Source organism: Fukomys damarensis, unplaced genomic scaffold (genome assembly GCF_012274545.1).
Source record: "Fukomys damarensis isolate Sample0158 unplaced genomic scaffold, DMR_v1.0_HiC HiC_scaffold_28, whole genome shotgun sequence".
Classification (NCBI taxonomy): domain Eukaryota; kingdom Metazoa; phylum Chordata; class Mammalia; order Rodentia; family Bathyergidae; genus Fukomys; species Fukomys damarensis.
This window is the reverse complement of record NW_022900940.1, coordinates 42,772,500-42,789,475: the sequence shown is the minus strand read 5'-3', so window position 1 is coordinate 42,789,475 and position 16,976 is coordinate 42,772,500. Positions and strand designations below refer to the sequence as shown.

Sequence of the window (16,976 nt, the reverse complement as noted above, 5' to 3'; positions counted from 1 at the left end):
ACCCTGAGCCCCCTCAGCCCCGGGCCCCGGCGGGAATGTTCAAAAATGAGTACCAGGTAACCCGATCCCCTCTCCGGACCACCGTGTGGCGCTCCTGGGGCGGGGGACCTAGTGAGGTAGGGCCGGCCACCGCATCCCACCGAGGGAAGGAAGAATTAGGCGATTTTGACACACAAAAAAAGAGCAACCAGGGCTCTGGGCAGATAACTTTTTATGTTCTTTCGCTCTCCAGGTCCGTGCCTTGATTCTGATTAAAGTGCAGATTTTGCATCCTACAAGAAAGCCTGGATCAGAATCTCCAGGGCATGGCCTAGAGATTTTGAGCCCCCCACCCCATTTTTTATTAGTACATGTTTGCAGTTCGTGATAAGTCATCGTGGGCAGTTGGTACATGTAAAGAACACATCGCGATTCTTTTTACTTCTCTGCCTCCGTCTCTCAGTCCCTTCTCGTGTACTAAAGCGCCAGCTCCCTGTATTGTACTACCTATCTTGGAATGTTCGCTCTTGATGCGCCCTCCTATCTCAGAAGGAAATGAGAAGTAATCTGCTGGACATACACCAGAAGAATAAGTGAATTCATGAGTGGATTAAACCCCGAATCTAAATAGGGCACTGTGACTATGAGCTGGTTTGTTTGGTTTTTTGGGGGGGAGTTTTCCCCCGAACTGGGGTTCAGTGACTGGCAAAGGCTGGGTTGTATCAGGGTCACTTGGGAGTATTTTAAAACATGTGGAACACCTGATCTTCACCCCTCAGATCTAGTGAGTCAGAACTCTAGACTTGGGGTAGTTAATTTACCTTTTTGACAACTTCCCTCACGCGATTCTCTTGTTGGTGGTCCAAGGATAACACCTGGAGGAACCTGTTTCTGGGTGTTCCTTAGTCACCTGGAGTAGAGCGTCTTCTTTCGTAGCTTTCTTCTTCACCTCCATGGGCATCTACCGTTCTGCTCTTCCTTGGCCCGGCCTCCTGTCCTGCCCTCTTTCCTCACTTCTATTTACAGCCCTGCCCTTAGGAACTTTCTCATTAACCTTAAACCTGTCTTCCCCTGTCTTCACCTCTTTGTTGCTTCTGCTTTTTCACCAAACACTACTGGTCCGTACAGTAGGCGGCAGTTTTCTTTCTTGTATCCCACAGTATTATCATTAAATGGGTTAGGACAAATGTAGAGAATGTGTCACACTACTTGTAGGTGAAGTATCTTGTTAAAAAGCATGTGCCCGCCACAGGAAAACGTAGCAAGGTAAACGAAGTGGGGAGAAAAAGTTTGCTGTTTCACCAAATATAAAAGGTTTTCTCCTTTAAAAAACCAAGCTGTCTCAGATTTAAAATTCATAGTGAAATATGACCTGCTCTTAAAAACGGCAGTAATTCTATCCCATATACAGTTGTGCACATAATACTGCCTAGGGAAGAGGAATTAAGTGTCTTCATAATTATGTGTTAAAACTCAGACGCTGAAATATCTTAGTGTTTAGAAAAAAATAAAAACTGGAAATTCTTTACAAAAATTAACTTTCATTGCTGCTTATAATTCAAGCCACATTTCATCTTTGTCTCACATTCTTAATTTTTGCAATACTTTCTCAGAGATCATCTTATTTAACTCCCCTTTTTATAATTAAAGTATATGAATATCTGGTGATATATTTAGAGATTTTTTTGTATAAGCATGTTCATGTTTTCGAATTTCAATGGAGACTAGTCTGTCTATAGAAATACTTCATTCTTTTTCTTTCACAGATTATTGCTTTTCATATTTATCCAAATTGATTTGTATTAAATAAATAAAAAGATAATACAAAATGCTCAAAATAAGAACCTTCTCGAAATCCCTCCCATCCCTTTTTTTAAACAGTACTAAACTAATTTTCCCCTTTTTTTCAAATAATATTTGATGGCTGTACTAGTTCTCGCTATGTGCTTGATGGTTTATGTTTACTACCCTGTGTAACCCAACAACCCGCTTTACAGCTGCAGAATGAAGATGTTCAGTCCCTCCCAGGCCAATTAGTTAAGTCAATGCTAGAGCCCCAGTGACAATTACCAGAAAGTTTGTAATCTTGAGTAATTATAAGAATGTGTTGGTTTAGTTCAGTAATTGAGTAATTCAGTAATTGAGACCTTTTAGTCCAGGTTCCGTAAAATGTTGTAGAAGCTTGATCTATACATGTGAAGTAAATGAGCCTCACCAGTAATGTTTATATGGCATAATTTATCTAAAGTTTGTCATGCTTTAGAAATAAGTTCCTTAGACCTCTTAATCCAAAGTCATCCAAATGAGAATGTTTCTGGTTTACAAGAAAGCATAGTGTTTCCTCCCAGATCTGCTTAACCCACAGAAGCCTGAAACACTGGGTTTAGACTCTGATGTTTAATCCTTAACACTGTATTTCACGTTAATTTAAATATCTTTTTTTTTTCCTAGGGTGGTGCATTTGTTGAAATCTTTAGTGCTCAAGGAAAAAATCCTGGAGCAAAATGGAAGATCCTTGGCAGTCCATCCTTGATTTGGAAAGTAAGTGTCTGATACAACAGCCACATAAATCCTGAGAGGAGATGTGAGTGAAGATTGTAGAAGAAAGAGCTCAATTAGATTTCGGCTCAGTTTTTCCCATTCGTGTACTTTGAAAGCCTTTTGTGGCACTGTTGCCTGCAGCTCTCCTGAATGCCACTCTTCCACTGTTTAGGACTTGGAAACAGTTCATTCCTTTCTCTGTATTCCAGGCCCTACTCTGTCATTTTGGGTGACTTCAGCAGCAGATCAAAGTCTGTCTAAGCCCCGAGCATCTCATTTCTTGATTTCTTCGTCTTTAATGACCTCTTCCACTTTGCTGCAGCATCCATGCCTGCTGCCCTACCCTAGACCTTATTGCCACAAACCACGAGACATCTGAAATTACTGAGTGAGACACAAAGCTGTCCCTCTCTGACCCCTGTCTTTGATTCTTGAGGCTCAGGTACTCACTCCTACTATGTTTGTTCTTCAGTTTAATTAGTACCCTTTGGCCATTGGCCCTTGTTTAGTTTTATTTATTTTCTCTATCTTCACTTCTTTTTCCTCCAAGCCAGAAACCAAATTCTCATTTCAGTCACATTCTGGTAAAGATGTTGGATGCTTTCACTCTTGTCCTTTCGTCATGCCTGATGAGCCAACCCTTTCTGAATCCTGTCTTTTCTTTGCCTCCACCTGGGATCCTGAGTACTTTTGGAGAAAATAGCTGTAGCCTTTTACATTGGTAATGCTGTACATCCAGCCTGAACAGCCCAGAGAGTTACCCTGTTTCTTCATTATCTTCAGCTTTCCGACTACCTAACTCCTCCCTACTCCCATGCCCCAGCCTACATCTAGGACAAGCCCTCCTCACTCAATGGGAGATCTCACGACTGCTTGAGAAAAAACAGCTGTTAGCTTGCTGCCACCAGGTCAAAACACCTGTATCTTTCCCCATCCCGTCTTTCTTTTGCTCTCTCCTCTTTAACCAAGAATGCTTTTGTAGGGATCCTCTTCCTTGGTTATTTTTAAAGCTGCTATTGAGAGCTTGCAAGCATAGTGTTACACTCTGTGTGTATGCTGTGTGATATTATGTAATGGAAACACTGCTTCCTTGTGAGATAGGTGGCTGTATACCTATAGATAGACCATAAAATTAAGGCACAGGGAGGATAACTCAAAATTACTTAGTCGTTAGTATGAATGAGAGACAGGTGGTACTGCCAGAGTGTATAATACAGATATCAGGAAGGGCTTCCCCAAGGCAATGACATTTGAATTGTGAGAGTTAACTTTTTTTTTTTTTTTTTTGGCAGTACTAGGGATTAAAAAGGGCCCTCACATTGAGGTACCTCTCAAGCCACCCCCCCTTTTTTTTTTACTTTTTCATTTTGAGGTAGAGTTTCACTAAGTTGCTAAATTGCCCAGTCTGACCTCAAACTTGGTGTTCTCCTGCCTCAGCCTCCCAGAGTGCTGAGATTACAGGTGTGTGCCACCATACCCAGCTTGTACGAGTCAACTAGCCGGAGTGGGAGCAGCAGACAGAACATTGTGGGCTAAGGGAAAAGCATATATATAAAGCCCTTCCATCAGGAGTGAGATTGAGATTTTCAAGAAACTGAAAGAAGGCCATTGAGGCTAAGGAGAAGGGAATGAGGGAGGAGACGGGGTTTAAATTTTGGACAGGAACCAGAGTATGCAGTCGTTTATGATCATATTGAAGGTTTTAGTAAGTTAATAAAAAGTTTCAAATATATGCCCAGCTTGTACATAGAATAAAAACTATACCTGGTGTGTTCATTTCAAATACATAGAGATACTCTTATAATGAATATAATAGAAATTTGTTACTTAAGTTTTAGCAGCCATTAATTACAATGCATTTGTTAACATATACAGAAAGCCTGGTATCATTCTGAAGACTGGGAGAATTTGCAAAAATGTGAGAAAGATATCTTTCTACTCAGAGATTGAGAATTTGCCCAAGATAATAACCACTCACATTACCACTTTGATGGAAGTTGGCATCTTGTGTATAACAAGTTTTTCATTTCCAGGTTTTTCTTTTCTGCTTCTCTCACCTTAGCTTTTTCGGTATCCTTTACTGCCACATTTTAATTCATGCTGATTTAGGTAAACGATATACAGAATGTCTTCGTTATTGAAGGTGCAAAATAATTCAGTGATTATTTCTTTGTGAGACATGGTCTGAAATTAAAGAAATTCCATACCAGATATAACAGAGGCGAGCAGTTTCCTCCACATGACAGGGAGCAATGTTCAGACCTGTGCTGTGACTTGGGAATCCCTGAAGTTGGAGAACTTCCTGTCATTTGAAAGAAAGACGTCTTGATCCCGAAGCAGAGTTACCAAGTGGTTCAGTATGACTTTTGTGTCCCAGTTCCCAGCAAGTGTCACGGAAAGGATGCCATCAGGGCCTGGACCTGCCTCTTAAGTCATTTGAATATGGGGCATTTTGCCTCTGAATTTGCAATTTCAGATTTATAGGAGAAGCTAAACAAAATGTACTTCAATTGCTTGTTTTCATTTTGTTCTATAGGAGTTTGATAAAGAAGTTAAAAGTTTTGTGTTTGTTCTGGAAGGCAGCAGCCAAACAAACAAAATTCAACTACCAAAGGAGAATAAGCAAATCCGTAAGTAAAATTTTTAATATTGAAACTTTGATAAACTTATACATTTGTGCCTCATAAACAGGTATACATACTTGTGTGAATTCTCCTGGCATCTGTTGATGTAAAGTGATGTTTGTTTGTTTTTTTAATGTAGAAACTAACCATATGTCAGGCACTATGCTAGGCCTTTAAAAAATATATTCTGCCTTTCTATCTACTAGAAATCTAGAAGTATTTTTAAGATTTAGAAGATTATTTAGTAGTCATTAAGTATGATGATAATAGAATTTATCAAGCACTTAACTCTGACCATTAACTTTCTAAGCCTTTTATATGTATTAGCTCTTCTAATCTTCAGAAGAGCACTTCCACTTATGAACAAACTGAGATTGGTTCCTTATTAAGAAATCAGGTAGGCTGGGCACAGTGTACTACACCTGTAAACCCAGCACTCTATAGTCTGTGGCAGGAGGTTGCAAGTTCAAACCCAGCCTGGACAACTTAGGAGACTCTGTCTCAAAACAACAACAGCAGCAGCAACAACAAAGGGCTGAGGATTTAGATCAATGCAAAGACCCCGAGTTGATAACTACACATATGATTGTGTGACTTAACAAAAAGCTCAAAGAGTTGAGTACAGGTCTCACTTTAGAAATTGGCATTAGCATTTTAAAGCAGAAGAAATCTGAAAGTTCACCTAAATTTGTGGTCAGAGGCCCAGTGTTGGCAGAGATGGAGTTAAAATTCAAGGTTTTGCCCCCAGATTAGGCTTTGAATAAAGCGAGGTTGATTTAAGAAATACAGTTTATTAGAATGATTAAACATAGTTTCCATGAGCTGTGTCCTCTTTTAAATATAGAGTTCAGGTGATTTAGCAAATATAAGTAGATAGTTCTTTTTTGCATTTATCATTTACTTACTTAGTCCTCTGATGAGAAGACAACAATGTTAACAACATTCATTGAATACCTGTTGTGCGCCAGACACTGTGAAAGGACTTGCTGTTGGTACCTAGTTTCCTTATTTAAATTCAGCTTTCTAAATGTACATAGACTCTGTGCTTTATGCACTACTTTTAGTGGCTACATGTGTTTTAGATTTCTAACCCTGTAAACTGAGTTGTAGAAGTTATAGAGAGAAGATGATTTCCTTTAAAGTGGTATGCCTGGTTTTTTTTGTTTTGTTTTGTTTTTTAAAGTTTTGAGAGGACCAAATCCAGGTCCTTTGCACTAAGCTACATCCCCAGCCCAGACTTTTAATTTCTTTTTATTTCTTATTTTGAGACAAACTTTTACTAAGTTTGTTAGTTTCCAGGGCTTGATTCCAACTTGCAGTCGTCCTACCTTGGCCTCCAGAGTGCTAGGATTACAGCCATGTGCCACCATGCCCAGCTGCCAGGGTTTCTTTCTAAATTAACATAAGAAGAAAGCTAGAAGACATTCCTTATAGTTGGTGTGTGTGTTTGTGTTTGTGTTTTTCATAGCAAGATTTTTTTTCATTTCCACATGAATTTATACTTATAAATGAAGTAAACTAAGAAATTAAGCTAGAGGGAAACGTCTGAAACTGTACTTCATTGTTGCAAGAAACACAGCCCATCCATTTCAGGATGTTGACTCGGTGAGACAGGTAACCACTTTACATCAGTGTTAGTTCTTTTGTTTCTTATTGTTGTACTTATAAAGCCTACCTGTACTTCCTTTTAATGTCCCCAACATCTGTGCACATAATCATGTCATTGATAAATTCATTCACTTCTCATTTGTCTCTGAGAAACATTTCTCTTCTGCCAAAGGCTAAGCGGTTATGTACAAACTCCCCTTTCCTGCACTTACCTGTCTTTTTCCCCACAGAAACCAATTTAATATATTATAATTACCTTTTTAAATGGAAATATGGTGGTTTTTAATTGCAAGAAGCAGAAGAATCTTTTAATGTATTTCTTGTACTCTGCCCTGTAATTAAACATTAATCTTGCTTTTCTGTACCACAAACCACACTGTTACGAATGAAACAGTTTATGTTCTTTACCCTATGCTAGTATCTTCAAGATTAATTATTTGGAATTTTTGATAACAGAAATGTATAGCTATTTTTTACTTGTATTAAAATGAAGTCCCTTGTGAGGTTGGTATAGTTAAGTTTAAATGTCATATTTTCAAATACCATTTCTAAATGAAGTTAATTTACCATTATGTATTCCTGTTTTAGGAGTAAGTATACATTTTACTTATCTAAGCTTGGCATTTGATACTTCATGTTGATTCTGACTATATTGAGTACTTAGGAAGAAAGTTTAATAATGAAATTATGGATGTTTAAATGTTCATAAGCAATATTTCTGAATTATACTTGAGGATTTCTAAATACATCAAAGCTTTTTTGTTCACTCAGCATCCATCAGATAAGAGAATGTGACATGATTATTGGATTGTGCACATTTCTGGGGCGTCATCTTCTGCCTCCAATTTAGTGTCTGATGCACAGCTGATGTTCAATAAGTTAAATTTGCCACGTAAAACACTGTGACAATTTGGGTTATAATCTGTTGTTGTCACCATCTGGCCTTCAAGAAACTTGAGTGAGTCATTCATTGGGTATGTGCTGTAGCCTGGGCTGTGCTATAGATTTGCCCGTATGAGAAGCAGCTCTGTCATACATGAGCATCTGTCATCTGGAAAGTCTTCAGGACTTTCTGCTTTTTCTGCCCGGGCATCTGAATCAAATGGTGTCTCAGGCCATCAGCATCTCTGAAGCCTCATGCTGATCCAAGTTTGAGCTGCTGTAGGGGTGAGGTCACTTTTAGGTGGTTCCCTGCGTTCTCCTCATACCCCCACTTTGATATTCTTTTTAAAGTCATGACTTCCTCTGTTTAAAATCCTTCAGAGCTCTGATCTCTTCATTCTGCTGACCGTGCTTTTGTCAAAGTCATGAGTAAGTGCTCTATTCCTGAATCCAGTGGCGAGTTCTCAGCTCTCATCTTCATGTATCAGCAGCATTTGAGGCAGCTGGCACCTCCTTGATGTACTCTTCCAGGATGGCCACCTTCCTATTTCTTCCTACTTCACAGGTCTTTCTTGGTCTCCTTTGTGGTTCTTCCTCTTGTCTCTAGCCCAACCTCACGTTGTTACAATGCCCCTGGACTCAGTCTTTGACCTGCTATTTATCTACATTTACTCCCTTGGTTATTGGCTTTGGGCTCATTGGTTTGAACGTCACCATTATCTTACTGCAGTTTATATTCCCAGCTGAAACTTCTAAACTCCAGACTTGTACTTCAACCGCTTATGCAATGTTTCTCCATGGACAGCTTACATGCAGTGTATCCAGAGCCTAATTCCTGGTCTTTATTCCTAGAAATGTCTCCTCTTCCTGTAGCCTGCCTCGTTTCACTTGTTAGCTGCTTGTCTTTTCAATTGCTCTTACTCAGAAGTCTCAATTAAATCATTTTCTACTTTTCTTTATTTTCATTCACTCCATGAAGATCTTGTTGGCCTATTTTTATTTTTATTTTTTGGTACTTGGGATCAAACTCAGGTCCTTTTGCTTGTGAGGCACCACTGGACTGAATCCCTGGCCCAACACTATTTTTAAAGAAGACTGAGAGTTGGACCACTTCTTGCCACCTGCAGTGCTATTCCATGGTCCGAGCACCTTTGTTATGCTTGCACTTGTCCTCCATTTGTGTCCCTGTTTGTGACTCGGTCTCCCTATTGTCTGCTCTTCAATTAGCATCTAAGGTTATATGTCACAACTGTTAAGTAGCATTTAAATCACATTACTGCGCTGCTGAAAATGACCCATCTCTCGGAGTGAAAACCAAGTATCCACAGGGCAGCTACGTACCTGGTATGCTCTGAGCTGTTTGGTCCTACCTCCTCTTACTCCTTCCCTGTACAGGATCTGCTGTTATGAGCCATGGCCTGGTGCCATCCAGCCAGAGCAGCACTTTTTTTTTTCTCATTGAGTTTATTGGTACATTTTATGTATACATTACAGTTACATTCATTATTGGGATCTTGCACCTTTACATGACAGGTCTTGGTTCTCATTTTATCCCCTTGTCCCTGCCCTCCCTTCACCCCCTCTTTTCCTCTCCATGTACAAACACTTTATTTCCATTTTTTCACTTTCTCATATTTTTTTCTTTTCCCTTATTACCTTTCCCCTACCCTTCCCACTTTCCCTACACCTTTAGCCCTTTTCTTCCTGTTTCACATTGTCAATTATATCATTAGGATCTTACGTACTATTATAATTTATTCACACCAAAGAAACTATTCAGTATTTGCACATGTGTGACTTATTTATTTCACTTAGGAGTATATCCTCAATATGTATTCATTTTCCTATGAATGAATCTAATTTCTCATTCTTTATGGCTGAGTAGTATTCCATTTTATAGAAAAACCACATCTTCTTTATCCAGTCTTCAACTGATGGACATAGGAAAAGACTTTATGAACAAATCCTCAGTAGCACAGGAACTAGCAGAAAGAATCAACAACTGGAATCTCATCTTATTAAAAAGCTTCTGCACTGCAAAAGAAACCATCAACGGAACTAAGAGACAACCTACAATGTGGGAAAAAAATTTTACCAGCTGCTCCTCAGACAAAGGACTCTTATCTAGAATATATAAAGAACTCAAAACAATCAGCTCCCCCCAAAGTATAAAGACCCGATTCAAAACTGGGCATCTGAAATGAACAGACATTTCTCAAACAAAGAAGTAAAAGCAGTAAGTAAATATATGAAAAAATGTTCCACATCACTGGTCATTCGAGAGATGCAGATGAAAACAATGCTGAGATTCCACCTCACCCCACAAAGAATGGCTGCTATCAAGCAATCACACAATAACACATGTTGATGGGGTTGTGGGGAGAAAGGAACCCTCTCCATTGTTGGTGGGAGTGCAGACTGGTGCAACCACTATGGAAACCAATATGGAGATACCTCAAAGAGCTGCAACTAGAGGTTCCATTTGACCCAGAGTAGCACTTTCTTTCCCCAGCAGGCTTCACGGCTTACTCCCCTCTGCCTTCTCCAAGCATTCAGTAGGATGCCACCTTCTTGGTGAGGCCCACCTGACGCACACACACTAAAGTTACAGCCCATGCTTCTTTTCCTTTCTCTGCTGCTGATCCCTTCTACCCTGCGCCACCTCCAGCACCCTCTCCTGAAATCACCAGTTAACGCACTGTGCCATTGTTAAGGTCGTGTATTGTTTTCTTACCATCACCAAAGCAAGCACTACTGCCAGAGACAGTTCAGTCCGTTTTTGTGCATAGAACAGTGCCTCCGTCATAGTAGATGTTCAAGGAGATCTTCATTGAGCAGTGACTGAAGGGCTCCCTGTTGATTTTAGGGTGACCATACCTTCCACAGGACCCTCAAAGCCCCACTTGCTTCTCTTCTGACTTACCTCCTCCTGCTCTTCCTCTTCTGTCCTACCAGCTCGTTAGCCCCTGTAAATTCATTCTCCCTACTTCCTCTTTTCCATCACAGAGTGGGGCATTCCCTCTGTCTTCGGTACTTGTTCCTCCTACTCCTAAACCCAATGCCTATCTTATTCTACCGGGCTGAATTCCAATTTTTTTAAAGAAAACTTTTACTCATCATCCTCCTCTCCTGAGGACTCAGCCTTATGTGCTTTTATAACCTTGACCTTCTGATTCATGAGTCCAGAATATAAGGACAGAATTTATTTACTGAAAAATTTACTGCAAAAACTTCAACAGCTGGGCGTGGTGGCACACGCCTGTAATCCCAGCATTCGGGAGGCTGAGGCAGGAGTATCGCTGTGAGTTCAAGACCAGCCTGGGCTACATTGTGAGTTCCAGGTCAGTCTCAACTACATAGTGAGACCCTGTCTCAAAAAACAACAACAACAACAACAACAAAAAAAAAAACTTCAACAGTGGCTCTCATACATAGTAGGTGTTCAGTAAATCTTTGCTGAATGATAGGGCTGATTTAATTCGTACCAGTGACTCTGTGAGGTGTGAATCGAAATTGTAGGCTGGATTTTTTAGATGAAAGTCAGAGGCCCTAGACAGGTTTGCTCATTTGACCACAGAATGCAGACTAGCCGGCGGTTACAGATGGAGTTGACTGGTGGTGACTCTGTGTTGTGGGGTGGGGGGGCACACTTCGTTGTGCTCTCTGTGCCAGAGCCGGGGTAGGAGTCACGGGATGAATTCACTTGTGATTTTTTGGGGGCATTTGTGGAGAACGGCTGTCCAGTGCGCTCGCCCCTGCTGTCTGCACAATGCAACCCTTGTAGCACGTGCTCAGGTGTCCATTCTTTCGTTTGCCTTAATGAAAGCAGGGCTTAAAACTCAGGTGGTATTTTACTAGATGACTATATTTTAAAATATTCCGAAGGACTAAGAACAAAACCCCTTAAAATAGTTTGTCTAAAGCAAACAACAGATTATAAAACTACCAAAACCTGCATGTTTTAGGAAAAAGAAAACATTTTTACATATTTCATACACTTGATGAACCTTTTTTGATTAGCAGAAGTTCCACACTTGGCATTACTTAAAGAGAGTGATTTGAAATATAATGTAGACTGAAGAGCCAGTTTAAATTTAGTGAGCTACTGGAGAAACTATTTCTGTGGAGCTCATTTAGCACTGCTGCCTCTCAGGTCTGTCAGATGTTACTGAAGTACTTTTTCTTTATCGTAGCATCACAATGTCATATCATTGTACTTCTTTTAATCTCAGGAGCAAAACCTTTTGGAACCTAGGGCTTCTGTATGTGAGAAAGCCGAATACAAAGCTCTCTTTTTTTGAGGGGAGGAATCTTTCATTTCTAAAAACGCTCATACAAAAATGCCCTGTATTGTAGCTCTTGGCATTTGAAGGGAACGTTACTGATTCAGTGAGATTGGTAGCATAAATTAGGCACCTCTTTTAAAGATGGATTTCATTTATCCTGGTAATCTCACAGCTGTCTTTCCAGGAAAACACTGCAGGACCAGTCAGTACAAGGGGCAAGAGAGATTTATTGGCCATGGCTGATTTAAATTGGCCTCGTTTTGGTGTCTCACTTGCTTCTGTAGATCAGAACTCTTCTTGCTTCACTGGCTGTCCCCATAAATATCACAAAATCAGATTTCTAGGGAATTTTCTAGGCCCGGAGCCTGTTATATCCATATTTATATTACATTCCCTGCTTTACTGTTGGCTCTGTGGATCAGTTTATAAGCTGAGTACTTTTACATAAAAGTTAATCCCTGGATGTTTGATTAAAATATTATTATTGTATCTGATCAATAAGTCTATTATTTAGAAACTAAGTTTGAAATAAAACACAGGGGCTCTTTAGGTTGTTCAGGAATTTTGCCAAACTGTTTGCTGTAGGAAGTATAAACCAGGTCTTTATATACACTGCCAAATGTACTGTTACTTTAAAATACTTAAAATTGTTAAGTAGACTTAAAGTTAGAACAGATAGAAAATGGCATCTTTTTAGACCAGTTGCTTTCCTTGACCTCTTTTATCCACCTGTTGGCCTGTACTCTTGGCTTAAATAGAAGTTCACAGACAGAATGAAGATGTCTGCATTTATTGAGCATCAAAATAAAAAGTTCCTAATTGCATATTTTAGAAGATGTGATGCTAAACATCTGTTGAGAGTATCATAATTGAGAGAACAAAGGTTCATAAACCTAAGAGACAAGGCATTAAGTGAATGGATCTGGGTAGCTAATATAAAATCAATTTTTTAAAACCAATTGTAGATTTCAGCTATCAGTAGTACCGTAGGAGCTGGGCATGGTGGTGCACACCTGTAATCCCAGCACTCTGGGAGGCTGAGGCAGGAGGATCACAAGTCAGCTCCCAGCCTGAGCAATTTAGCAAGACAATAACAACTTTTTCTCTCAAAACAAAAAGTTAAAAAAGGTCTATGATACAGCTCAGTGTGAAAGCCCTGGGTTCAATTCCCAGTACCATTAAAAAAAATAGGGATTAGTTTTTCTCCAAATATTTTTTTTTTATAAATGACAGTGATAATAGGGAATAAAACCCGTCAGTTCTTTCTTGGCTTGAAAATATATTAAATGAACAGAGGTATTATAAGTGGAAATACATTCTTCCATCTCAGTGTGGACACATTTAAAACCGTATGAAACACACAATGGCTTATCAAATCTTCAGTTGTCATTGTCATATTTAGAATTATTTTCTTGATCTACTGTTTTTTATTAAGTTGTTAAGTACAGTTAAAACTGTCAGTGAATACAAATAATTGCCACCTGCTTTTACGGCCACCATGACGGGAATCTGCAGTTCAATGTTATGTCTCTGCTGAGTGCGGGTTCTGTGTACACTCTCTTGCAGCCTAATAAAAATAGTAAATGAAAAGTTATTATTTTTTAACTTTTATAAAAATTTCACCGAGGCCACAGATGGCACTTTAGAAGGCAACATTTCTCGTGAGGGTCCAACTTGATTTTCATCCATATTTTTCATTTTCATAATGAGGTTACAATTCATATAGTGATATTGCAGGTCTGTCCATTTCTGGGAGCTTCTGCTTGCTGATGTGCAATTGTTTGTTATGTGCACATACAAGTAGTTTGAGCGTCTGAAATGTGCTTTTCCCTCTCGTTCTAGTTGGGCTGATCCAGAGGTTTCTTGTGCTTCAGATTTACGTACCCTTGGGACAGGACTTCTCCACTGAATTGCTGTAAGATATACGTGACTTCTCTTATGTTTTATGTTTGTGAGACATTTGATCCATTGAAGCAGTGCTACTGGGCATTAATTGTCAGTGGCAGCTTTTGTGTTGAACAGTAGTGACTGATCAAGTCAATGTGAAGCAATTAAACTAATTTAATTGTACGCTTTAGATATCACTATACTCTTAACATTTCTCTAGGGAAGGAAAGTACATTTCGTCCACTTAAGGAGAGGTCAGAGGAGTTTTATTTTGACAATAACTGGCCCATAACTTGGAGAAGTACAGAGTCCAAAAGTTTTAAGATTTGGGTTCAAATGAAGGGTGATGTTATATTTTGTACTGTTTGTGTTCAACGATGGTTGGCTTAAAACTGATTGAAATACCAATTGCCATAGTTTAGATATGCAGTATTCGTCCTGCCTGTGTATGTGTAGTCATCATGACCTGTGTTTGTTTTAATTGGCCTTATTAGATTGTTTAGCAAAAATGAAAAGACACATTTTTACTCCGTTTAGCTTCTGTATGAGATAATACTATGAATGAATATAGTATGTGATTTGTAGATTCACATAGATTTTAACTGAAAATTGTCTAAGATTTCATCAGTGAATATGTACACTTTAACCTATTGCATTTAAATTATGGTGCTTCTGATTTTTTGTATTTAGTAGTAATTCAAGGTTGTGCTTATGATTTTTATTTTCCATGTTAGAATAAATAACTTATCAATGAAGATAATTTTATACTAGTTTTCCTGGTGCCAACTAAAAGAGACAAAAGAGCATAATTAAATGAGACTATCATAAATTTGATAATCATTTAGGATATTAATGATTTATTGGTATGCTGCTGAAGTATGAATTTTTAGTTAATAAGATGTAGTCTTGTTTTCTTGGATGATAAAGAATAGATGGAAAATTTTATACCTTTGTTCACCTTTAAACTTCTTTAAGCTTCTAAGATCTTCTTTTATCATCTGCCATGGTCACTAAGATTCTTTAAAATAGTTCTTGGAGTAAGAAGAACAAAGCATTATCTGATGCTCTTGTGTAGCACTTTCTGATTCTGCAGAAAACGCATTTTTCAAGACTCCAAAGACATTCTAAAGGTACAGAGAGTACCACATAAAGCTTTATTTTCAGTGCAGGGAAAAGTGGTTTCTGAAATGGAAGAAGGCAAATTATGTAGTAAGCTTTTAAAGCTCCTCACATAGAAATCTAGTTTAGCTCCTTTTATTCTCCAGACCTCTCTCCCACCCGCACTTTGAGCTTCTGCAGAAGCAGTAATGGAGATCTGGTAGTTGGCCTCTGGATCAAAGCCATGCAGGATATTTGGGGAACCTCACAACAGGATCTCGCACCAGGGAGACTTCTCTTTCGATGCAAAATGAAGTTTTATTTGTGCCCCCAGACACTTGAGCTGATCACCCAAGCCCAGGCAATATACAATTTTAAGTAATAGCAGTTAAAGCTTTAATTATTGAGAAGTTATCAAGTGTCTTAGTTTCATTGAGTGCTAGCGGGAAAGCAGCTGATAGCTAAGTAAGCCTGACTATCTCTGCTTTACCGTATTAGTAGTACTCTTGGCCTGTTTAAGGATGGAAAACTATCTTGAAAGGTGTTAGCATTAACAATTAGATTTTGAATTCAGTTCACTATAATTGATTCCCATGTTCTCATATCCACATGGGCAAACATTTATTTTCCAAATGGTTTTAATTTTATAGTTTTAGCAAAAGAAGTATCTTAATGACAAACGTTGAAATCATTAAATAACATGGAGAAGACTCTCTGTTGTGACCTTATGAGTTTCTCAGTTTATAAAATATATATACATATATAATGTATATATATAGACTCTGAATTTGTTGCTAACAGGTAATTAAAATGTATTGCTGTTTTAGGAAGTAATGACAGTGACCATGTTTTCACCAGAAGGGAAGTAGAATAATAATAATGAATGTAGATTCTCTTTCCAACCATAGCTTTTTTTTTTTCCCCTGAAATGAAAGGACTTTTGTTCAGCACCCTTAGTGTTTTACTGTGTTTCTAGCAGCATAGCCTTAGGCTATTTTAAATAATACATTTCTCTAACAAGCTTGGAAAGTCACACAGTAGAAAGATAGCTGGCTTCTAAAATTTTCCATTGTCGAAATGGGAGAGGCATTTTGTTTCACAAAGGTACCTTTTATACATCAAGAACTTTTCATAAGTGGAGTTTTGCCAGCTGGTTTATGAATTTAGTAATTGTATCCCCAGCATCTTCCTGTCTCCCATGCCACTGGATGATTATACTGCTCAGGGAGAGGTGATCCATGTGGGTTAATGATTGCCTTAGAACCAGTAGCAGCACTGCTTGAGGAATCATTCATTCAGTGAACAAATTACTGAAATCCTGTTATTTAATCTGTACAAATCTCCCTGCCCTCACTGCTACCATCTTAGTCCCAAACCACCATCACAGTTTCCATGATAGACTGTTCCAGCCTTCCATTGGACTCCCCAGCTTTTTCTTTTTCCAGTGTCGACACCACAGCCTGAGTGATCTTTCTAAAAAGCAGCTGGAATACTCACTTAATTGATGATAAACCCACAAATCCTTATTACTCCTGTGTGCTCTGCGCTCTCATCTCTCCCTGCTCTTCTCCTACCACTCTTCTCTGAGCTCATGCTTCGTCTGGCCATGTAGCTTTTTCCCTTCCTCACATGCAGGGTAAGGTCCCTTCTTAGAGTCCAGGGCGCAAGTGGTTTGTCTCCATCCATTTGCCTAGCTAACTCCTACTCTGCAGGGTCTCTTCTGTCAAAAGGCCCTTTTTTTAAACCCTTCTCTCCTTCCTCTAGCTAAGTGATGTTCATCTCTTACATCCTTCCTAGCACCCTGTTCCTTTCCTTCGTTAAAGCTCTATAAGTTGATTTATGTATTTATTGATTATGTGTCTTTTCCGGTAGACCAAGAGTTCCATGACTCAGCACGGTACTCCAGTGTCTTAACGCATGCTTGCCATATAACAGCCTCTGAAATATGGCTGGGTGAGCAGTGGGTGGACTAACAAATGGCAGGATCTAGCCTTGTCATCATATAGTTTATTTTGAGGATGAAAGACCAATTTACACTTAGATAAATGTTATAATGACTAAGAGTGACATT

General features: G+C 39.0%; 1 protein-coding gene across 11 annotated transcripts in view; it reads left to right on the top strand.

Annotated features, from left to right (window-relative positions):
* Positions 1–6: 6 nt before the first annotated feature.
* Cfap20dc (CFAP20 domain containing) overlaps positions 7–16,976 on the top strand; it is a 227,666-nt gene continuing 210,696 nt past the window's right edge. For all 11 annotated transcript variants that reach the window (XM_010643156.2, XM_033757023.1, XM_010643159.3 and 8 more), the window contains exons 1-4: positions 7–56; positions 2,431–2,520; positions 5,057–5,150; positions 13,763–13,835. In XM_010643156.2, coding sequence (XP_010641458.1) covers positions 36–56; positions 2,431–2,520; positions 5,057–5,150; positions 13,763–13,835 — 278 coding nt within the window. In that variant the 5' untranslated portion in view covers positions 7–35. The remainder of the gene's footprint in view (positions 57–2,430; positions 2,521–5,056; positions 5,151–13,762; positions 13,836–16,976) is intronic.